The sequence below is a fragment of the Egretta garzetta genome, unplaced genomic scaffold, assembly GCF_000687185.1.
Source record: "Egretta garzetta isolate BGI_Z169 unplaced genomic scaffold, ASM68718v1 scaffold107, whole genome shotgun sequence".
NCBI lineage: Eukaryota > Metazoa > Chordata > Aves > Pelecaniformes > Ardeidae > Egretta > Egretta garzetta.
The window spans coordinates 4509239-4534736 of NW_009260399.1; the positions used below are offsets into that span (position 1 = coordinate 4509239).

Genomic DNA, 25498 nt, shown 5'->3' on the forward strand with positions numbered 1-25498 from the left:
ACCCAGGTACAGGACCTTGCACTTGGCCTTGCTGAACCTCATGAGGTTCATACAGGCCCACCTCTCCAGCTTGTGTGCAAGCAATTTTATTTGCTTGTCTTTTTTTTTTTTTTTTAAGAACATATGCATTGTCTTTAATTTTCCTGTGTTGTACTGAAAAAGAATAAAAAGTAGAACGAAAAGGACTCCCAAACTAGATACCTCATGCTCTCTCTCCAGAATGTTTAATTCTTAACTGCCACATTGCATCTCAGTTATATACGTCAGCTAAAGAAAATGAACACACACACACACACACGCCATCCAATTGTCCTTTTATATTTTTATTCGGTGTTAAGTAACTCCACAAGAAAACAAAATCAGTTACTCTGGTGTACGTGAAATCAGAACGATACAACCACTTGAAGCAAAAAGTAGAAACAAATTTCAGCCCAGGAATGGAAAACTGATACTTCAGTGCTATGGATATGCAATGCGCTTCATACCACAGTGCGGTTCACCGTATGCCAATTTGTTGTTGTTGTTGTTGTTGTTGTGTGTGTTTCTATCCATACAGAAAAACTAAAAACCACGCTTCAACTCTCACTGAAAGCTTTAGAGCTTTAGCCATTAAACTATGAAAACAAGTAAAGACAATTTGTTATTGCCCAAGCTCAATATACGGTTTTATTTTCCCCAAAGGTGCTGGAATTATTACATGCCACGATGTAACTATAAGCAACACCTTTGTTGTTGAGCCCTTTCTTACCAAAGAAGCAGCTCTAGCCAAAATTAACTGAGCTGAAGTTTGTGTTTGAAATATGTCCATTTGGTCATTTCTTGTTCTCGAATGAAATTCTATTCCATTCTTCACTGTAGTGATTTGAAGAATTTGTGTGTAAAGTTCTTTTTTACTTTCATGTTACGGTTAACTAGTTCTCAGTGCAGGTGCTAATCAACCTCTCAAGGAAGCTCCAGAAGAAAGTAAAATATATAAAAATCTATCCAAAGTCTGCAAATAAATTAAGAAAAGAATCTGTAAAGTGTCAAAAGATTTGCTGTATGAATACAAACCCTAAAACATAGTCTAAGAGGAGGACCAAAAGAAAGTCCCTGGGTAAGGACAAACCAAGCCAATTTTAAGTAAGGATCTCGACCAAAGCATTGCAGCGAGAATGGCACGGCTTCCCAACCCTGCCTTTCAATTCTTACATTATCAATCAAATAAAGGCAACAACACCCAGTTACTCAGGAAACCTTTCTAGCACAGAACATATTTCAAAGGCAGCTCAGCTCACATTTCAAACAGCTACAGTTCTCATGAGGGTTATTGCCTGTCAGAATTAATGGTTAAGCTTTTCAAGTCAGTATTGGACTTTCTGCACTCCCTGGTGTTATAGACATGCTGCTATTGTATAGACTAGTTAGTTGTTGTTGTTGTTTTTTAAACTATGAGTCGGTAAAAACTTAGAATGTTTAGTTTTGCAAATATTGCTCCTCCTGGCTTATACATTTTGCATAATGTGTTAAAAGCACAAGGAGTTGATAGTCTTGTACAGATGCAACTTGACAATGTATTGACTTTCTAAGTTAACAAAATAAAATTTAAAAGCAAGTCACAGAAAGCAACAATCACTACTGCAATCACGCGTGTATGTTGTAAGTCACTGTTTCCCGACCCCCGCCCACCGCGCCCGTAACTTGCCCCACACATTCTCTCAGAAACACAAAATGAGCTACGAGATAGTTACTAAGTTTACAGCCACAACAGCAGCTAACTGCAGCAGCCACAGGATTTCTTTCAAGTGAAGCACTGACCCTTTGCATTTAAAACATTGAACACTCTGAGCAAGTTTAGATAGTTTCAGTCATTCAGGCTCAAGTTCAGAACAGGATGCTTTTGCAGGTTACATGAATGCCATCATCTGCAACAAGACAACACTCTCATTACTCGTTACAAAATTCACAACAATCCACACATCACCCCAGTGGTTTATTATTTTTGGTGTTACTTTTTAAACGTCTGCCCCACATTGGCAAGTTGCTAAAAAGGACAAAAAAAAAGAAAAAAAAAAGGGAAAAAAAAACCCCACATTGCCTCCATACCTACAAAAAAATCCTTGGCTTCTCCAGTTAGCAAAAATACAAACCATGGTATCCTCAGTGTTGGTTTGCGGGAGGGGGGAACCATAGGATAGAAAACACAGTTTCTGTAAGTCTCTAAAGCACAACCCTGTTGTTCCTACTTCAAAGTTATGAGATTTACTGGATGAAGACTGGACAAGTCATTCATGCTTTTCTCCTGCATTCAGAAAGGCACTGATAGATTACAGTGTTAAGTATTTATCTCCCAGTTCTTAAAGAACAAAGCCTAATGTGCAGAAAGCGGAAGTCTCCGAACAGCAGAAGTAGTTGTAGACACTGCGATGCTAAGAAGATAGTAATAGTGGTAGGGCTACAGTTACGAATGAAAATAACTGCAATTAAGATGCAAAAAAGCAGTGGTACTACTAAGACAAGCACATGCACATCCATTCTTGATTTGACAACACAATCTAGTCTAGTTCAAATAGCCAAGAATTTAACAGGGGTTTTTTTTAGGGGGGAGGGGAAAAAAAAAAAAAAAAAAGTCTTCAACAGGACAGCTGTTGTCCTCATCTATAAAATAAGCAAGAAGAGAAAGATAAATACACATCTGAATCCATTAACTGAAGAGGAAACTCAAGTTGTTGTTTTAGAGCTACAGACCCTCGGGAAGGACAGTTTTCCATCTCATGTTACTTTTAAATCATCTGTTCTACTCTGCAGTTTTTATAGTTGAGTTCGAGAAAAAAGCTCCTCCTCACACGGATCAGCCCATTCACTTCCACCTTCTGAAGCTGTGTCTTCAGAGCTGGAGCTATCACTGGAGTAGACCTTCTTCCTGAAGCCATTTGGTTTTGCCTCAGCATTTATATCATCTGCACATCTTGCTTCATAAACAGAAGAAACCTAAGGATTTAAACTGACAGTGTTGATGGGGAACAATAAAAAACATGCTTCCTTCTGTCTGAGCTGGGAGGTTATATAGTTTGGTAGCAGTTCAAGAGATGTCACGATTACGGGGCAAGTCCTCCACTTCCCTGACTTAGTCCACTATGTAGAAAGGACTGCAGAACAGCAGGAAAAGAATGGCGGGGCATTTATTATTTTTTCCTATTCCTTCATGTTAGGATTTGCACGAAACAGCAAGAGAATCAAAAGTGAACTCAGTTAGAATGCACCATTATCATAGGTCATGTTAGAAAGTTACTGTAAAAGTTATCTTCAAAATTTGGTCGTGTTAAATACTGAGAAAACACAGCACAGATCTGACTGAACTTCAAGCAAAACCAATATATTTTCAGCTGACTGAGTAAAGCTATAGCAAGCATGCTGCAGCATAAACTTAAGTGCTATCATCACTATAAAGCTTAAAAGTGTATCAGTAAGTGCACGTGTACACGAAGATTCTCCCTACAGCAAAAAATCAGGTTTTTGTTTGTAAGCAGGGCAGAATTCAGCATACATTGTGTTTGTGCCTTTAGTTACTGGTCCTTTCTGCCTTCACAGTGCACATCAGCCCACTCTACGCTTACTGAAATGAGAAGTTGAGGAAAAAAAGACTCATGTTTAACACACATGACAAGCAAAAGCCAAGTGTTCCCAAAGGAAACCGAGTTTGCCTAACTACTAGAAGTGCAACTCTTTGTACAAAGGGCTGTACTCCCCGAAGTACCATGCAGAGGAGTTTTCAGAAGAACGCTTCAAGACACAGAAGAGATTAAAACACAGAGTCAGGAAAGAAAAGCTTTTGAAGGTTTTCACACAAATTTGATTTGAGGCCAGACTGAAAACTGATGAAAGGAAAGACACGGTGGCACGCCCTGATAAAATAAACAAAAAACCTCCTCCCCCAAACCAATGACAAACTTACCATATTAAAATCTAAAAGATGCTGATCATCATTGGATATTTCCTTTACATCTGCAAATTCTCCTACACCATTCTCTCCCTTGGCATTTGTGTAACACTCTTACATTGTGTTTGTGGGGGTGTTTCAGAGGAAAAAGGAAGAAAAAACAGAATTGAGGAACACTGTTATTCACATTTAGCCAAAATGAAAGCATCTAGAGAAGCATTCTCGGAATTCACAGTCTAAGCCCTGTAAACTCTATGCTTGTGGGGGATTTTATAGTTTACATCTTTAATGCCTTACAGAAGCTTCATCAAATCTTACCTGGACAACCAAATAATAATAAAAAAGAAGCCACTTAATGAAAACATCTAAATTAGTAAGGCACAAAGAGCAACAATTACTTTTTTATTATAAATGGTTTGGTATATTTTTCAATTCTGATACTGCACAGTGTTTTAGATCATTTCTAGTTCTATACCCATACAAAACATACTGCAACAGCAGCCTGATCCTGACTGAAGATTAAAAAAAAAAAAAAGTTGACATGAATGGCTGTGGTTTCTACTCACCAGAGTAAACTTCCACATAAAATATCAACATTTATCATATTGATATATATGGATCACATGCATCAATATCCATATATTAAAAAATACCCATACAGAAAACTGGATACAACTGAAGATTTGTGAAAGAGTAACATTAGCTCTAAGGATAAAGCTCGAGTCTTGTTAAACTTAGCCTAAAAGAGGAAATCCTGGAACTATTCTACTTCACAAAAATTCTGCCACTGTATCAAGTAGGTTCTGTACTCCATAGAATTTTGTACCGTATATTCTGCCTCCCTCTGATGAAGTAAGGTGGTGAAACACTGAGACAGTTATGCAGATTCACCAGCAGATGTCAGCAAACAGATGACACAATTCACTCACAGGAATTCAAGGACTACTCTGTGTAAAATACATACTCAAACTGGGAGTCACTACATTTGCTAGTACACCACTAATACCTGTGCAATCATCGCTGTGGGGAAAAAAAACCCACAAACTTTAGAAAAGGTCACTAAAAATCTCTATTTTGTAAAAACTGAGGGTATTTTTTCTAATATGGGAGGTTCTGTGACCAGTCCAGGAGGCAAGACGAAGTCCTGTAGGTATCAATCTATTCCCTTTCACTGCACAAACATGTTTCTATAGTTGGGAGCGAAGTAAATTAAGGTGTTCTTGAAAGTAACCCGAACCGTCCTAAACACCGGAGTAAGGGCATTTAGGCACCAAGAACACTGTTTAGTTGGTTGCACTTTAAGGTGCACTCCAAAAATAGTTCAGTAATAATTACTGGCTAATCTATTTCCAGATTATTAGGGACTCAGATCAAAAGTTTCTTGCACTGAGCCTCTACCAACAGAAAGCCTCAGCCAGCCTGTCAATTCAGTACACAGAATGGTCTTACTTAGCTTCTTGCCTTCTCCCCAGAAAAGGTAAATTGGTATGCAGGCAAAAAAAAAGCTGTCTGGATTCTTGCCTGTCCACTGGAAACCTGGGCTTGGGCCAGCTGTCAGATGCTACGAATTGTTGGGAGGCAACAGAGAGTGCTGGAAGCACACCTGCTTCCGCTCGCGAGCAGCCTGCCTACCAAGGCTGAATTTACTCTCTGCGTGGGACAGAAAAATTCCCAGATTGTCACTGTGAAAGGAGTGGCCAAGAGGCAAATCCCTCTCCTTCTCAGCTGGAGAGAAATTCCACACGTTCACTGAATAGCTGGCATGTTATTTATGCGAACCCATAAAAGGTAATTATCATGTTTTCACATTCTTACAAAATGAGCTACCTAATAAGTATTATTCAGGTTGAAACATATTCAAAAAATGTAATAAAGTGTTTTCAGAATCAGAGATTAATATTCTGTTTACTTAATTCCAGGCTCTGGAATTAAGTAAATTTGCATATATTTTAAGACTATTTTAAAAGCATTTCCATTTAAAAACTCTTTAGAAGCACGCTAGAGATCTATTACAAATGTAACTGAAGCATCCCAGTTCTCTCTCAGATAAGAGAATTTCTTGTGGAAGCTTACTGGTTTTTTCTTTTTTAAAATAGAGATGGTGGTGCCAATTCATCTGCAACAATTCACATCCATAAGAGCGCATTTCATTCAGACACAGGTGCAACAGCAAGTTAGTTCAAACAGGCACAGCTTCTTACCTTCACACTGTGATGCAGGAAAAAGGGGAGAATAGAGCGCCTTTTCCCACCAGCACTGCTTTTCCTGGCTGCCACTCATTCTCTGCAGATTAGCATTCAATATAGGAAAGTGTTTAGACAATAATCACGCTTCGTTTAGCCAAAAATAATATACTTACATGTAAAGGAGGAAACTCTGGTATTACAACCAATGTGCTAGAACTATTCAATTTCTAATACTAATGGGAAAAGACTGTCTAACTACAGTGGAGCGTCCATTTTCTGAAGTCATATCCCATATGAACTCCACGCAGGGGCTTATACCTTGCTGACACAGAGTTGTACAAATCCACAACAAAGGGATGAATGCCAGCCCTACACGGTATAATTGAAGCACACATTTAAGTACAAAAATCTGAGAGAACAGATAGCTACCCAAGAGATGAAACTACAGCGAAACAACATTAGTCAACATGACAAATAGTTCAGTGTAAAACAAAGCAGAAAAGAAAGCAAACAAAAAGCAGCAAAGTTTAACGTTTAAAGTCTGGAAGGGTGAATTAGCAGTACCATTACCAACAATGGGATAATATAAAATTAAACTAGAGAATCAACATGTCAACACGAGGAAAAACTGGTTATAAGCAAATACTGGCTATGAGCATGATTAATAATCTGTCTTTATGCTAAAAATAATCTCAATCTGCTCACTAAAAATGCCTAAATACACCCCCATCGCTCCCCATACTTTAATGCTAATTTAAATTACCACAGCCCTTTCCTTATAAAATGAATGGACATGGCTGAAATACCAAAGGCTTGTCACAACAGACATGTCCCTAGTCTTATGACTGCATCTGTGGTAACCCCATTAACCTTCAAAAGACGATGCCAGCTTTTAACGTCCCCTAAAGATATTAGATAGAACAATTCAAAAACAAACTACGGTGCAACTAGCTACTAAAAAGCATTAAAGAACGAGGGTCAACACTGAGTTTCTACCCAGGTTCCTCCTCTGTAAAACTGAGAATATTTAAGCATGGAAAATTAATAAGTCTCATTTGTTCCTCTTTTGTAGAACTACAAACCTATAGAACCTAAACTTACAAACACTTATTACTTAATAAAGAGAAATCCCTCTTAAACCAAAGAAGCATCTCAGGAGTGCTGTATTCTGAAGCATCTGCAGATTAAACTTTTTTCCCCGTGAAATTCTGCTATAATGCATATTGAAATTATCCATGCTGGGTTCTGCTCCCTAAGACCTAGGAATAGTCTTTTGGAACCACCCTCCAAGAGCTCAAACCCCAACTCCAGAAAAGGGAGTTCTTAGAAAGTTAAGCCAAAGTTTTGGAGTTTTTTTTAAAAAAAAAAAAAAGAAAAAGAAAAGGCTCAAGGGTATTTGATGCAGAACTGCATAAGAAATACGTGCATTTACAAATAAACTCAATCATGGAAGCCTCACTCTGCTGCTGGCTACAGATAAAGGCATCTAAACTCCACAGACACAATGCTTTACTGACTTCAAAGTTTCCCACATCGCTGGTGTCACACCTGCACTTGTATCTGCACGTGTGACAAGCTGGATGAACCACAATGGGTTACAAGCAAAGCCAGCTTGAGCCTGGCAGGGTGTAACACACTACGGCGGCCTTGCTTCCTGGGCTGAGTCACCATCAGAGCCTACGAATCTGCCTCAGGATGGCTCCGTGACTGAAATGACGCTGGCTCAGCCCCTGTGTCCTTCCATCACTGCCTCGACACCAGCCGAGATGGAGGAAGCCAGAGAGACGTCCGGCCGCACACCGTGTGGCCCCGCAGGGCTTCAGTGGGAGCTCAGACCTGGCCCTCCTGCCCCCACGCTGACCCTTCTGGAATGGCGTGCGCTGTTTCTAAAGCAGCATTAAGGTCAGATGTGTAAAGCAAAAGGACGGATGTAATAGACCTGCTATCCATGCTAAAGCCTTTTGGGGGTTTTGCTTGGGAGGTGATGGGGGACCCGAGCTGATGTCCATTTTATATATTCACTGAAGAAAACCATTTTCTCCTACAGTTGCTTAGGTGTTTACTGTAATTGTACAGCCTGCCATCATCAAAATTTCTGAAAATTAAAGAAATACCCTTAATTATAAGAAATACCAATGCCAGAAGAGGCCCATCACTCTACCTTCCTCTTCTTTCCCTTTAAAAAAAAGCATTTTCAATTTTTGCCACCTTCTCCTCTCAACACATACATGCACTTCCCTTATGTTATGAAAAGTTTTAATTAATTTCCCAGCTACCCATCTAAACAGCATTATTCTCAATTGTACCAGTATTAGAAATTGCAAGTGGAAGTCCTTCCTCTCTGAAACTATTCCTATCTATTTTACTTTATTCTTAGTACAGCTCGAAGACAACAAGGCAAAACCAACTGCAATGCTGCTGCACTCCAGCCTTGCTGCAGGTTGGAGAGACGACGGTTGGGTTTCCTTTCTTGCTTTACAGCTAGACATACGGTAACCGATGCTTCTCTCAGAGCTCGTGGTTGAGGATACATAAAATCCCTTAAGGACTTCAGCATTCATTAGCACAAACACTAGGGTAATGTTATGAAAGATTCTCCTCCCCCCAAATCCTGCCGGATTTCAGTCACAATTGTCTATGAGTTTTCAGTAGATTCAGGTCAGAATTGTGCAGTTAGACACAAACCCAAAAGCTTCAGTTCTGCTTCTGTCACCCTCTCATCTGTCCCCTACTGAGAGTTAAGTCAACAGATGAAAAAAGAAATCATTTTAATGTTTGCTATTGTTTGTGTAAGAGTTTGAAAGAGTTAAATAATTTCAAAACCTTTAAATGGCATTTTTATGTTTTTCATTGGCATCTAGCTCACATCTGTTCCTTCCAACATCACTTTATGTCTGTTTTCTCAAATGAACCTTCCTAAGAACTTCATAGAACAGCAGGGCCATCCACTTAGGTCTTTTATCCAAAATCTCAACTGAAACCTCTGGTATAAAAAGAACAAACATTCTCTGCAAACACCAGTACAAACACTTTCTAAAGGAATAAAAGCAAGTATTAGTTTTTTTCCACTAAAAATGCTAGTGCTGCTTCAAAGATCAAATCACAGTGAAACGACTCTGTAATCTAGCTGGAGTAAAGTAGCTAACATGAAGGAGAGATTTTGTAAGCTTAAGTGGATAACAACCATTTTAAACAGCATTTTTGATGGAATAGCATAGTTTTGTTATGGATACAACTGAAAAAAAGGGAAAACAAGCAGAGAAGTGAAAGATTGTTTCCCAAACCATGAATGCCATTTCCTACAGCTGACAAGATTTTCCCTCACCTTTTCCACTCACACACAGATTTGAAATAAAGCGGCTGAGGAGATTACAGTTCTACACAGTTTTAGTGTATTGCTGCTTTCTTCACAAGGCTGTTATGGACAGCAATACGTAATTCATTAGCGGATGAAGCTGCATTGCCAGAATGCAGCAGAATATCAGATTATATTGACCTGGGGACAAGGACAAACTGCTTTGGTGAACACACTTCAGACCACGGAGCTGGGCCTGCCAGAATGAAAGCCCAGGAGGAGCATTTTACTCTTTTGCTCATGTAAGCTGTTCCACGCTCACTACAGCAAGGGACAAATCCAACAGCATGGTTTTCAACTGTGACCAGCAGGCAGCTGGATAAACAGCACATTTCAGTGGTACTGTTGGTTTGCTGACATCAGATAAAACTTAATTGTAGTTTCTGTATGACAGGACACTAAGCCAACTTTGAGGAGTATCTTTGATGGGAGCATTCAGGCAGGTGAGGAAACAGTGACTACCAAAGTTGGGAAAGACCAGGTCTGGAAGTATGAAAGCAGAATTCAAGAAAAAAAGAAAAAAAAAAAAGACAACCCTTTCATATAATAAAATGATAAATCTGGTACTGTTGAGGTTTTATTACCTGAATGATAAATGCGCAGATGGAAAAAACAAGGAACAAAAGGTAGGAGAAATCTGGAGGGGGCAGAGGGGTGGGGTTTAAAAGGGAAGTTGGTGTTGATAGATTAAAAAAACCACACACCCCAAAATATTTTTTTGTTAAAAATATATATATATAAAAAACTATTTCTCCTCAGGTAAGAATTTGATTGCTCATACAAAACAGTTCATTAAGAAATTACTTTCTTCTTGGCAAAAAATAACAGATAGTTTTATTTAGCAACCTCAAGTAAATTTCTTAGAGAGCATTTATGAATATGCAACGCTTTTTTTTCCTCCACCAAGAACTGGTGCACAATGTGCTTAATTTAGATCTTATTTTATGAACAATCTGCATCGGGGGAAGTATTAATACGATTTTTCTTGCTGTTCCTTAACTAACACTTTTGTATGAGGCAGCAATCATTTTTGTTGATTTCTTTGCTTCCATCACAAGTTCTTCCCTACAGTTACAGTCAAAAGTCCACAGCAAGTTCATATGGCAGATTAGTCATTTGCTAGTTAGAAAAGTTACACTGGTCAGAACTCTATTCTTCAAGCAAAATTTATGCAAAACATCTTCTCAGAGCAGGGGTCTATAGTTTTAAGGACTGTCTGCCTGAAGGTCCTGGAAAAAAAGGGCACTTCCAGTATTTTATGAAAAGGTTCATTAAATTTTACAGCTACCCATCTAAATAGCTTTTTTTTTTTTTTTTCATCTAAATTGTTATGCCTTTCAGGATGGGCTATTTGGGCGTTAGATACTAATTTGAAAACACCAGCACTGAATAATTCTACACTTTCAGAACGTATGCTTACAAGGATCGAGGCAGTGACAAGAATTTTGCAGAATCTGAACAGAGTAAGCACCAAAGCCTCATTATGATCTGGTTATTTCCTGAAGTGTTACAACTGACACTTCCATAACCAACCACAGAAAAAGTAAAAGTCTTATTAATCTGCAAGTAAAAATTTCCTTGAACCTGCTCTGTAACCCCCTACTAGCAGAAAGAATACAAGAAACACATGAATAATTTCAAAGTCAAAGCAGCAATGAACCCACTGAGTCTCATTCCAAAAGATCAGATCCTAATTTTAGTTCATCAGCTACCCAGGGAAAAAACATCTGGCTCAAGCAGCTAGTCACAAATGAACAAAGGGAGCCGCGTCTAGACTTTATATTCTTAACACCTATTTGGACGTCACCTAATTCTCAAATTTCTCTGAAAATATGTGTAAAGGACGCTGTAAAATAATCTAGTCTCTATAGTCTTTCACAAAGCTGGAATCAACTATAATGCACTATTCCTATACTCTAAATCTCTTCAAGACAGAATTTCCACTGCTTCCCTAAAAATAATTCACCTGTACAGTAAGCTCATTTTCTGGTTAGAATTATTTTTCTTCAATTTCCTTTGCTGTGATTTAAGGTCATCACATCCACATCCTTTGTGTTTACCAGAGCCGAGAGGACAAGCAGAGTTTTTTCCTTATCTCCTGTAATTATGAACATGGCTTCTGCAGAACTGCTGGGCTCTTCTTCAAGTTTCTCTCTTTATAAAACAACCCGTTTCTTTACTCTGTTTTCAAAAGTTTGTGTTGCTCTCCTCAGGACATCTTTCTTGATATAAGGTAATGGGAGCTGAGCCTGGTCCTCCAGAAGGCTTTCCAGCTCCAGAGGAGCACGACCTCCTCTCTTACAGAAGGGCTTTCCTATTTATCTATCACAACACTGTCTTACGCAGTGTGTCATTGCTGATTTATGTTCAGCTTATGATCTATTTGAAGATGCCTTTCTGTTTCACAGCATTTCCTTGCCTGTCACTCCTCGCACTATGTTTGTGAAGAGGATTATTATTTTCTTGAGAAGTTTGTATTTGTCCCTGCTGGATTGCATTTTATTTTTCAGACTGTTTCTCCAATTTCACAACCTTTCGATTCTAACCCTGTCTTCCAGTGTAACTGCAGACTTTCCCAGTTTGATACCACCAGGGACTTTCATAAACATGTATTTTACTCCCCAGACCAGAAAAATTAATCACCTCCCTTGTCTCTAGTAAGCTACTGTTATTTTGAGTGTGCAATCTTTTTTGCCAAATCAATACTTACAAACTTTCTCCCTTTCTTATGCATCCATGCCATTTACTGGTTAAAACATTTATTTAGGAAATCTAAGAGGGTCATTGGTAATACCCAAAGTTCCTTTTCCCTCTTTAAAAAGATGGAAGTGTGTTTGCCTTTTATATATTGACCTCAGAACTGATATATGTAAGGCACCCCTCTTACCTTCCTCTCTTGACAGCCTTTCCTAAAGGAGTCATATACTTACATTGCATTACTCCAGTCAAGCAAAGTACCTCACCAAATCTAACAGGCCAATTAAGCCATGAGATCCATAAACACAGGTTTTGCCACTAAAATTTCCTCATCCACAAATGCATTGTCCTAGGTGTGTTCAGACCTCCAAAGTTTAGTCCGATTCCAACAAAACCCACAAATCCCTTTATCTTCGTCAAGGACTCAACAGTATTAGAATTTTTAGGGCACACCTAGTAGATCAGAGCCCATATAAAATTTGCTGATAAGAGATGCAGTGTTGTTATATTCAGAGACCATTAACTGGACCAGACTGTGTAATTACCCATGACTCCACAGCTAAACAGTAAGAGCATTTACTTGGAAGAAAAAGGACTGTACTTCCGTGGGTACTTTTTGGGGGTGGTGGTGGGGTGGTGAGGGGCGGGGGGGTTGGTTGGGGGTGGTGGTGTTTGGGATTTTTTTTTTATTTTGTTTGTTTGGGTTTTTTTAATTTTAAGGCTAGGTATATAATTATCATTCACTCTTGAAGAGTTTCTGCAGGAGCTATCAGCAAATTCCTTCTGCAAAATATGCTACAAGTCTAGAAGTGTTCTAATATAGAAGGTAAGAGGGAGGAAACTGAGCCAGATTCTTCTACATTCTTATAAATAGGAGGTATTCAAAGATCTGTGTCTGCACAGCACATGTATAATTCAAGTTTATGTGATGCAAACCAGAATGTCTTACTATTACACTGTGCTCTGCATTATTATTTTCATAGCCATTATTTACACAAAAAATATTGGAGGTACCTCAGAACACAACTCAAACTTTTTGTTAGATAGCAGTGAGTTAAACAATAACATTAATTTTTATCCTAAGTCAGTAAAAAGAAGCACAAAAGTTTCATTTTTAAAAAAATCCTTCACAAATATTGAGCTGCACTAATCCATCAATTCCATTGCCTCTGGTCAAGTTAAAAATCTTTTTTCCATGCATGTCTTTGTGGAGTGTCTAGGAAGAACGGTTTTCCTAAACTGTTCCACTTCTAGGTATTTTACATTGATTTTGGTTACTGCTCATGAAAATAGATATCACTCTTAAAAAGAAAACAGTTCTCACACAGAGGACATACTTGCATGACATTTGCACCCTTCTTGCACACGATATAGTCATCATCTTTACTGATTAAAGTTTACTTCATAACCAACATACTAAAATGGGTTTTAATGCTTAAAAAAACCTCTTCTTTTACAGATAGACTTAACTACAATAATAAATTTAGATGAATGTTCTCAAGGCAAAAAGCCTATCACCTTCAGATGCAGACTAATGGCTCTTAGAAAAGCCCAGAGTGTGCATGCATCCTCTCGAGACATGCTAGATACAGGAGGGCTGGTTAACCCAGTCTTTCTGAGTTTAGGCTGTAGTCAGGGCTGCTCAAGCCCCCTAGGAAGAGCTTAATTGCAAACCAAATTGGAGTCTAGACTGCTGAGACGGTTGTTGGCCCTTTGTACTTCTCAGTGGCTTATAATTTTGAAGCTATGAAAATGCCTACAAAACCATGCAACCTGAGCAAGGGAAGCAAGTAGTTTTTCCCTTGCACTAAGGAACTTAAAGAAAATAAATACCAGAGCTTTTTGAGCACCATTCAATACCAAAGGTTTTTTTCAACCTCACAGCTACCTCCCTGTGGAACCACTGTAAACTTATTTTACACCAGACATTTACTACTTTCTTGAATGGGTAAGTGGTTAAAGCAAAGATGAGGATAAACATCTTCATGGAGCACTAAGCATCCATAAAGGAGATCTGAAAAGGGCTGAAAGGAACTTTAGACTCTTGCTGTCACAAATAACTGTATTACACCATTTGTTCATTCATTATATCCTACTGACTGATGAAGTTAGATTCTCCTGCTAAAAGGTAATTCCAGAATCTGTTCTGACTTACAGTCTATTAACTTTTTTTGTGGCTCTTTTTGCAAGGTCTGGCACAAACCTACAAAATTCCCAGACTCCAGAAAATATTTTGAGCCACTTCATCACAGTTAACAGAGCAGCAGGAACCAAGATGTTTAGAAAGAGTCTGGAAAAGTCACAAATTTTATTCTCTTTTGCAAGCAGCAGACATCATCTTACTGACACTGGGAAAAGAAGCTGCAACAGCCATTAATTTAAAGGAGGATAAGAGGAGAAACAAATGAGGAGGAAGGAAAATAAGGAACTCTGATTTTGTCCAACATAAAGGTAAGCTTTAGTTTTAGCAAGAAAAAGGTTAGCTTTCCCATGCATGAATTAGTGTTTCAAACTTGTAATTGAGGACTATACAATTGCACAACACAAGCTGGGTGCAACTCTTCAGTTGAAAATTAAAAAGATTCCCTCCTAATGTCAATACTACAACTGCTGAGTATGTGGAAGAGGAGGCTGAAGAGGAAAAGAAAATGTAAGATGCAACTTATAACTATCCAGACAACATCTCTGTGCTGGCTGCACAACTAAATTATTTTAGAATAGAATAGATTACTTCAGTCGGGAGGGATCTACAATGACCATCTGGTCCAGCTGCCTGAACACTTCAGGGCAGACCAAAAGTTAAAGCATGTTGTTAAGGGCATTGTCCAAATGCCTCTTAAATACTGATAGGATTGGGGCATCGACTACTTCTCTAGGAAGTCTGTTCCAGTGTTTGACCACCCTCTCGGTAAAGAAGTGCTTCCTCATGTCCAGTCTGAACCTTCCCTGGTGCAGCTTTGAACCATGTGTCCTGTCACTGGATTCCAGGGAGAAAAGCTCAGCACCTCCCTCTCCACATCCCCTCCTCAGGAAGCTGCAGAGAACAATGAAGTTGCCCCTCAGTCTTCTCTTCTCCAAACCAGACAAGCCCAAAGTCCTTGGCTGCTCCTCACAGGACATGCCTTCCAGCCCTATCACCAGCTTTGTGCCCCTCCTCTGGATGCATTCAAGGACCTTCATTTTGCTGGTCAAATATTTCTTCTCAAGAGCAGAGGGAACTCACAGCAAGAAGAATTTGGGTGGTTTTGGCTAGAAGGGATTTTTGCTCTTGATCATTACTTAACCTATGGCTACAATGACCTGAAAGAAAACTCTGAACTTAACCTGTAGTTATAGTTAGGCCTCCTAGCAGTGGTAGGGATGGATATTTTGCATCTGTGTTTTATTTCTTTTTGTGACTACGCTGATGAGAGAGCATTTTAGTATCCTTTTTACAAACCTTTCTTTCCTGAAGTTTACATCCAATAATTCAATTCCAAATTCTTCTACTTGGAAGTAACTATAATACATATGGCAAAGAGCAACTTCAAATCTTCCTCTTCAAAATTTTAAAATAGGTTTGAATCAAAATCAGTAATATCTCATTACTCAAACTTTATGCACATTTTAACATATTATATGTAAATCAGATAAGCTGAAAACCTAAGGTAAACAGATTTTAAAGTCACATGAGTGTACACATGCATATATTTCTAAAGGTGTGCAAGATGACACCATAATGCCTGAAGATGGTTAATTTTTCACAGAATCACAAAATTATTGAGGTTCAAAGGGAACTCTGGAGGTCATCACGTCCAACTCCCCCTGCTCAAGCTGGGCCACCTACAGAAGGTAGCCCAGGACCACATCCAGATGTCTTTTGAATATCTCCAAGGATGGAGACTCCACAACCTTCTTGGGCAACCTGTGCCAGTGCTAGGTCACCCTTACAGTCAAAAAGTTTTTCCTTATGTTCAGATAGAACCTCCAGTGTTTCTACAAAACTGTGTTTTTCTAGAACTATACAATTACAAACATTTAAATTGAACTGTCACATGACAAATTGCTGGTTATCAGCTGCCAGCTGCAATTTCCATAATTTTACATATCCACATACCTCTTCAAGCTCTCCTGAAGAAACAGGATTATCCTCGTACGTGGGGAAATGGCACCCTGCTTTACAACTGCAAAACCTGCTAGTCTCCTCACGTGGCTCCACTATTCTGCAGTTTACTTTAGAGCTCTCCATCGCCCTCCCATCTAGAGATTCTTTCATACTGCATTCTAAACAGGGATCTTGGTTTCCTGCTGGCAACATCCCAGCCGACTCTTCTTGGGAATCCAGTGATGTTTGTGCACTCTTCTCCATTCCAGACTTTTTTAATCTGGGAAGGAATTTTCCAGATTCAAGCTCCGATTTTCCATAATAATGCCCTTCTTTTTCTGCATCTTCTTCCAGAGGTTTGAGATCTGCTTGTGGATCCTCAAATACATCTACTTGAGAAGGGACAGCAATACCTCCCTCATCTTTTTCTGACTCAAATTCTGACTCACTTCCACCACCTGGAGAAAGTTCAGATGCAGAAATTGGGCGAAAGTGAGTCCTTGGAGAAATCCGTATAGCCCTGTACTGCGTTCGATCAACACCACATATCCTGGGGTGTAAAACCTCACTGTCTGAATCAGAGCACAGAATTGACTTAGGTTTAAAACTAGGGCTGAAAGATGCAATTCCTTCTGGCTCAAACGAACACTCTACATGAAGAACTTGTGAAAATGGATTGTTCAGGTCAAAGGAAGAGAATGAGTATTCAAGCCCCGGTTCTTCAACTTGAAAGTTACCACAAGCTCCCAATAAGTCTTCATGGAAGATAAAAGAAAACCCCTTATTTAATCCATTATCACCACTCTTTGATTGCTCATTCTGTTCAAATGATACAAATGGCCTCCATAATTGCCTATGACCAGGGGCAAAGCTATTTCCTGGAGTCATAAAAACATCTGTACCAGCTATCGTCACTACATCAGAAGCTGCACATTGTAATAAGCTCCCTTTTGAGTGACTAGGTGGCACCACTGCCCATTCTCCATCACTGTTAAATGTTTTGAGCTCCCCATACACACCACCAAGTATAAATGAGTTTTCTTTATCCTGGTTAACATCCCAAGGTTTTGATGGTGTAGTATAGTCACCACCATCTACTTTTGATAAATCATTTGAGACAAAGGCTCTCTTCTCTAAATTCTCCTTTTGACCCTCCCAAAGATGATACTCTGATCTCTGCACTGCTTTATTGGGCTCCTGGAGAGTTTCAACTTTTGCTTCTGTATCCAAACAGCAGCAATAGTTATTTACATCAGCTGAAAACAATTCATCTTCTATTCCTTCTATTTCTACCATCGCTGCAGAATTTCTGTCTGTCATATTTGTCCAAATATCTTTAATAACCCCTGAGCTGTAGCCATCTCCATGTGGACTGCTTTCACTACACCCTTGTGTAGTTTCATAGTCTTTACTTTCTGCTTTTTGTTCTAGCTGAATACCACAGACAGATTCTAGCTTAGATTTTTTTTTGAAAATCAAAGTGGGCATTTCTCCTAAAGTTCTAGCTTGTTGCTGGCAGGTTTCTTCTGGCAAGAAATCTAGAATTTCTTCATCTACATAACTCGAAGACACTCTAGGAACTACATAATTAATATCTTCTGCATTAAATTGCGTAGATTCTTCATATGGAATATTTAAAGTCTCATTGTCTGAACGTGTTTCTTCCGAGTGTGACCATGGACTACAGGTTCTTGTTGAAAGATTCGAACAGTGTTCATTTTCATCAAAGGCACTATTTTTGGTCCATATTAGCAATCTAGACTGTGTTTTCCCAAGAATATTAGCAGTGCTACTAGAATCTGCATTTTCATTTCCCAAGTTGAGTGTTTCAAAAGAAAATGGTAAAACAGAGTTACTGCATTGCACTTCAAACACTGAAAAACAAGAGTTTATACCAGACCCTTCATTAATATCTGAAAAGAGCTCTTGATTGCCAGCAAGCATGTGTGAATTAAGCATTGTGCTGTCTAAGATGGGGGAGAATCTGATCGGAGAATCTCCTCCAAAACTTTCCCCATCTGCATCACCAGAACTAGAAGATGAACAGCACTCCCAAAATTGAGCTAAATTACTAAGGTCTTGCAAGAACCACCCTTCAGCACCAACAGAGCTGGTCGAATCTGTCCATATTGCACTTTCCCCTTGCAACTCCATTCCATCTAACACTATGCAACATTCTGCCTCAAAATCAGTTTTTTCTTTACTCTTTTGTCGAATCATATTTAAAATCCGACTCTCCCCTTGCATCGTATCTGAGGCACCAGGATCCAACATGGATTGATCAATATCCACTTCATAGAAGTGTGTTAGTTCTGACAGATGAACATCATCTAAATATTTGTCGTCCTCTGGTTGAGAACATATTGAGGTCCCAGCGAGGTCAATATCCTCATTTAGAACTGCAGGCATTTCTACAAAGTGACCATCGATGAAAGTACCTGCTGCGAGGTATGTTTTATGAATATTATTGTTGCTAATACAAAGACCATGCACTGATTCAGACAACTCTTCTACAGCCTCTGATGTTACGCCACATATATCTTCTCTGTTGCGGTATGTAGTCTCCAGCTTGCTTTTTCTGCTAAGAGGAACAAAGTACTCTGTAATCGGCTCAGTATACCACAAGGGTTCTTCTTTATATTCCTTTTCATTTCTGCTGTCTAAATACAAATCTTTTCCATCGCTACCGCCAGCTTCTTTTCTTCCAATTTCTTTTAATGGCCTTTTACCTCTTTTGCACAGCTGTTTGATGGACCCGCTGCTACTGCTGCTACTGCTTCCGCTGTGGACTTTTCTATCAGCCTTTTCACCAGATTTCACTGAAAGCCTGCTTTGTCCATTACGCCCTTTTTTATTTCGAACCTCTCTTGTTTTGTGTCTTACTTTAATACATTTCATTGATGCCTTGTATTCACCTTGATTACCACTAGAACTTGAGCCAGCCTCACTGGATCCAGATGACCATGAGCGAGGACGCATCTTTCCCTCAGACTTATGACGGACTTGCTTTTTGTACAAAACAGGCTTCTCTTCAACAGTGTTGTTACTAAACTTGTTTTCTTTCTCATTTTTACTTTTCTTCTGCTGGGTTCTTTCCTGTACAGTGGCAGATACTTTATTACTTCTGTCTTTAGTTACTTCACTTTCACTATTGCAGTCCTTTGGAGAAGATGTATCTGTGCTAGTTGGTGGAGCAGTGGATGAAGATGAGGAGCTAGAGTAAGAGCATACTTTGGATTTATTCCATACAGTCATAATTTCCTGCAGGCAAACTGGCTTTTCAGAAAGAGGAGGAAATGCTTCATAGTACCTGAAAGGAAAACAAAAAGGTGACATTCAGATCGCAGAACTTCAGACAGGCATTAAGATTAGAAAGTACTACTAAAACCACACCAAAACACTACCAATCTAATTGCCAAAAAATCTAGTTTGTTCTACATATGCACATGCCACTCATTGAACCATTTTTTTGAATGATAACAAAGGGGAGATTAAGATAAGCTTTAAAAGTGCTTATATTAATATAAGTTTAAAAATATATTGCCAAGTAAAACAATCCCATTTTTAGGGAGTACTAAACTTCACTGTAGACGGAAATTGCAGACGCTTAAAACAGTGAAGGCCTGACTCCAGATTTATTAGATAATGTAACAATTCACTACAGTCGTCTTAAACATGTTCGATTTAGAGTATAAATGAGGAAGTCCTGAATTTAAGTCAGTTCAGTGCTAGATTTCAGGTTTTTTAAACTCTCCTTTGTGAAATGAGACACTGTTTTAGGTTCTACATAGTTTGACTGTCCAGTTATTAAGAAAAAGCTATTGCAAAATAAGATTAGTTCTTGAGTAGTTTAAGATGCTTAATAGCTTCGTGCAACAGGGACAAAATTAAAATACGGTTTTCGGCAACATTTAAGTTGTATGTGTTTGATGGTAAAGAGATTTATACTGAATCACATATATTCCAATGAAAACCTATTAAATTATTATCCATTTAGCAATACTTCTACTAGACTGTTGCTACCAATGGTTATTATTAAGAAATATGGAAGCAGTCATATATCCAAGAGAAGAAGCCCTGGGTACTTCACTAACACTGGACTTGGGTACCTGGTAACTAGTAAGACCACTTTGGTTATAAAGAGTTTAAAGGTTATAAAGAGTTTCAGTTTCCCATTTCTGCAACAGAAGACAAAGAGTTCTGAACAAGATAGGACAAGGGGTAAAGGTTTTAAACTAAGAGGGTAGATTTAGACTAGATATAAAGAAGAAATTTTTACCATGAGGGTGGTAAAACACTGGAATGGGTTGCCCAGAGAGGTGGCAGATGCCCCATCCCTGGAAACATTCAAGGTCAGGCTGGATGGAGCTCTGAGCAACCTGATCCAGTTGAAGATGACCCTGCCCATGGCAGGGGGGGTTGGACTAGATGACCTCTAAAGGTCCCTTCCAACCCAAACTGTTCTATGAACCCAGGAAACCAATTCTCTCCCTGCAAGTCTAACATGTTAATTAATGCTGTTTTAAAGGCTTTTAATTTGTCTAGTTGACTTGTTCTTAAGGAAATTAAAATACAGTATGGTTTGAGTTCTGCATATAGTCAAAAGAAAGCAGTCAGGACTTCGCCAGAAATTAAACTAGCCCATGGTACCAAATGCTCATATTTAAGCATGTAAGATTAACAAAAGAAGATGACAGGAAAAAAATGTATTTCTTAACATTCACAAAACTCCAGATTCCCCACTAAGTTAACTTCACTGCGTTAAAATATGGGAGTAAAAGGAGAAAAGATAAAAGCATCTCAGATAATGATAATAAAAAATGCATACATTTCTACTTGATCCTTTGCTGTGGGAGATAAATCAGTCTCAGGAGACAAAGAGCCTTCTAACTTTTTGTGAATCTTCTCCTCTGTTTTGGAAGAAAATGCCAAATGCTTAACAGAAAAATTCAAGAAGCCAGTGTATTTTTACAACAGTATTTAGCGAAAAGCACCAGAATGTATATCTGTAATAGTAGTAAATTTCCATAAAACACTGTAAATAGCAGAATAATTTACAGTCTGTTTATTATACATAATGAAATTACAAGTTGCCACCCAAGATTGAAGTTTTCCAGTTATCTTGATAAGCCCTGCAAATTTCAGCAAACATAACTAGCTATCAGCTGCATGCAACTCCATGGTTAGCAATGTCCCCACTAGGAGACTTCCTATTGAATTTTTAGTTATTTCATATCCAAATCCTTATCTCCTTCTTGCATTGCTACATATAAAATTTTTTTTTTTTAAATTAACTATTTAGCTAAATATTTTTATGAGTGGTTGCATCTAACTTCTCACATATTTCACTACAAGGAAGTACCCCTGCAGTAGCTGTTGTGCTTTGTGTGGATGTAAAGGCATATTTCCTGTGTGAGAGGTGACTCTAAAGATTTCTAATTATTTATACTAAAATCCATAAAATATAAAAAAATGCAGTGAAATACACACTAATTTTTTTTTTCTTCTCTCAAAATAGATGGTCAACATCACCTTGGCTCAGTAAGACAGTGTCACAGCACGGCACTATGAAATTCTAAGAGCTGACTAGTAATTACTGTTTAAAAACAGAAAAAGGGAGTGGAAACAGCTAATATCATGCTTTAAGCAGGTAAATATTTATCCCTTATTTATTGCTATTTGTACTGCACAATAAGCATATTAATTTTACTGTGAGTGTCAAAGGCTGCTGCCGTGGGCCTGAACAAACATCTTTGTGCAATCAACTTTCACTGGAGACACTGCAGTTTTATATTACGCTCCCTGCCCTAAGCTGGACAACATAAACTCCCCATTATCACTCCCCTAAAGCCCAGGAATTTTAAGCACACCTCTCTGCGATGGCTACTTGGATGCTTTTCACAGGAATAGCTAGGATGTAACCATTTTGAGGCCAATCTACTCTTTCCAAGTATCAACAGACAAAAGGAACAGAATCAAGCCTACTTTATTTTGACTTCATTTCGTGGGGAAGGAGGATGCTGAATATAGAAAATTTACTAAAAAGCAGGCATAGCTGGATATGAACAGTTACAGCTTTTCACGAGGAAAACTCCATTTGTGAATGGCTATTTCTTAGGTAAACAAAGCACAATAGAACAGAATTACTTAAACTATTTGAATGAAATTATTCAAATGCATATTTTAAAATTGCATGGCTTGTATTAAAAGCTACTGAATTAAGAGTCTGCTCCCCCACCCCTTAGCATGTTACACAGTTTATAAATACAATATATGGCCTCAGAAGTTTAAAGATTTATTCCTCACCTTGCTTACTCTGAAGGTCTTTCAGTCTGGAGCAAAGCTCCTCTACTAATGTTTCAATCCCAGAGCTCTGCACAACAGCAAACCGACAGGGAGAAAAAAAAAAAAAAAAGAAAACGTAACTTACTAAAACGAATATTCATTTTATAGAAAGACAAATAAAATAAACATATCTCAGCAGACATTTATTCTTTTTGTAGCTATGCATTAAAAAGCAAAGGAGAACAGTACGAAGATACACATATAGGTGGGAGAGAGGGAGAGAAAATGCTTCCACGGTATCTTCACGCAAAACTTATCCCATAGTTTTGCCAGTTTAGAATGCCCAGGTTTTTTCCTTTTAAACATTGTATTGTTTTCTCAGGAGAGCGGAGGGAAAAATAAACACCTTATTAATCTTCGCTATAAGCCTCTATTCTCCTCCTTTACTCCTCCATGTAAATCTGCCATACACTCAAGCTTCCTTTTAAATCCCAGTTCAGTGTTATCCTCACACCCTTCTGCTTTTACTGTCTGCCTAGACTTGCAAGCAGCTCTAGATAAAGCAACAGCACCACAACAGCAAAATACTGAAAAATAAACACACATACAAAATGGTACAATATGCTACGAACTGTCCCATAGGAGAAAACCCCATGCTGTTCTAATGGAATAGAAGTTGAGTTCCAGTCAGCAAAATACTAAAGACCAACATACAGCCTGAAGTGACCATTCCTGTTGGAAGGAGAACCAGGCGAGCTGGGTACTGTGTAGATACTTGTGTGCTTAGTATTCCAATGCTCAGGGATCACGCTTGGAGATTACACTTTGCACTTTCCGTAACTGCAGACAGAAGGCTGGAATCGCAGCTAAACGCAGCAACGCAAAACAAGTGAGGAGGATGCAAGAAGTGCCCTGCACATTACCATACAGCTGGGCACGGTAACGAGGGAGAACCGTGCAGCTTCTCATAGCCTATGTATGCACAGTTTCCTCAAGAGCAACTCCAGCATCCTGTTCCCATCATACTTGAAGATTCTGAAACTTAGACAAGTCTCCAAAATTACCTCAACCTTCTGAATTTGACATGATCTTGGGTGCATGTAGTCATGGAATATGCATTCTCTCCAAAGGCAATGCAGATCAAATATCAAGTTACAGAAATGCATAAAAGAGAGTTTGATTTGCTGTGTCACCCTTGGTGGCATAAAGATTTCATTTTTCCAAGAACAAAGAGTTTCTCCTCTGTCCTGATCACTGGCTAGAAATTGCTAAGAAATGTGAATACATATTGCTAAAGCACAAGAAAATATTATGGAAAAGAGAATACTAATTTATATGGTAAAACTAGCTTGTTTAATCCTCCATCAGAAACACGCACTTGAAAAATCATATACTGAAGCAATGACTTATATGCTAACTTCTAAATTTTAATTATTTGCAGTCAACTGAGAAAGCAATTTTCTATTCCTAACTGCATTGCTGCCCTGAAGTGCTAAATATAAACCTTTATGCCACATACTTAACTGAGGATGACTTAGCAATATTAAACTTTAGAAGGCGTCTTCTGTATCAGTAAATTTACCAACGTAAATTAAATTTAGAAAGAACCAAGCAGCACAGTAATGTGGACAAACACCTATGCAGGTGTAATAACTGTCACTTTATGCCTATACCACCCCTGACTCCCCCCTTCTCCCCCCAAAAGGGCAACAGAGGAGGAGCTGGCCTTGTTTTTGCTTAGCTCTCCCACTGTCCAATCCAACAGACACCTGTAGCAAATACTCAACATCTAAGGAATATAGATTCACTTCCTTAATTATAACAGCATGTCAAAAAAAAAAATCCCCCAAACCAGCAACAATATGCTCACCATTACACCGAGGAAGTGAAAACTTTTGGAATCAAACTCTTCATTTCCTCCTGTACCATGAAACTAATACTGGCGTCAGCTGACGTGCTGCATGCTGCCCTGCATAGCACGCCGAGGGAGCTAGCGCTAGCTTAAAAAAAAAAAAAAGAGGGGGGGGGGAAGCCACTGTGCAGAATGCCAAGTCTCCAGAGACCACTTGCTCAACCTCTTACTGCAGTATATAAAAAACAAGCTGCAGACTTTATGTAATGAATGCCTCAGCAATTATTTCATATGTGACAGCGTTGTTCTCCAAATATGAGATTTAGTTACTGTGTTTTTTCATTGTTTAAGTTAATGCACTGTAGTTGCAGAAACCCCACTGCCAGGAAGTGAGGTATTCCAGGCACCAGCTTGGTTCAATAGGACACGATCAGTTAACAAAATTAGGTGATCTGCCTGAACTGCTTTACTTATGTTCAAATTTAAGACAGTATCCAAATAGCACAAATACTGGAGTACCTTAAAAACAATTCTCAACATGGAAGTGCCTAATTATGATTGCTTTTGTAACTCCAACACGCAAGGCTTAAATCTCATGATTATCTGTAAGATTATTTAAACTACTGACCCAGATTTCAACTAACCCTTTTCTCCCATTCAAGCCACAAAGGGCAGCATGTCATTTTTTTAATTCAGATTTTTCATTTTGCATAACAAAACTTCCTCCGCAATGAAAACACACTTTATTCTGTTCTACTGTTTCCAATGTATTTCTGTTTCCTTCCCCTGCTTTAACTTACATCCAGTTCCATCAAAAGTTGTTCTTTCTGGCTTTTCATCAACTGGCTGAAGCAAGGGAAGGATTACGTAAAGGATAGGTGTTATGTTACTGGCATAGGAGTGACTGTGCTAACAGATAAATTAAGCTTCTGAACTCAGCCAGCGTGAACAAGAACAGTCCATCTGACTGCTGGAGTTACAGGGCTCTAGTAGCCTGTGTCTTCCTTACTGACCAACATGACTCAACTCAAGAGCCAAATTAACGTAGATCTGCATAATGAGGAACAAAAGCAATTAAAAAAAGAAACAGCAAAGCTCAAACACATTTTTATATATTTTT

General features: G+C 38.7%; 1 protein-coding gene across 1 annotated transcript; it reads right to left on the minus strand.

Moving 5' to 3' along the window:
* Nucleotides 1-315: 315 nt before the first annotated feature.
* Nucleotides 316-25224, minus strand: KIAA0232 (KIAA0232 ortholog; the record flags this gene model as incomplete). The annotated part of the gene is made up of 8 exons (XM_009643239.2): nucleotides 316-1904; nucleotides 2826-2970; nucleotides 3935-4032; nucleotides 6121-6202; nucleotides 16254-19551; nucleotides 21070-21151; nucleotides 22548-22670; nucleotides 25179-25224. Coding segments are annotated over 8 exons (3915 nt in total), but the record flags the coding sequence as incomplete, so codon positions are not given.
* Between the last annotated feature and the right edge of the window lie 274 nt (nucleotides 25225-25498).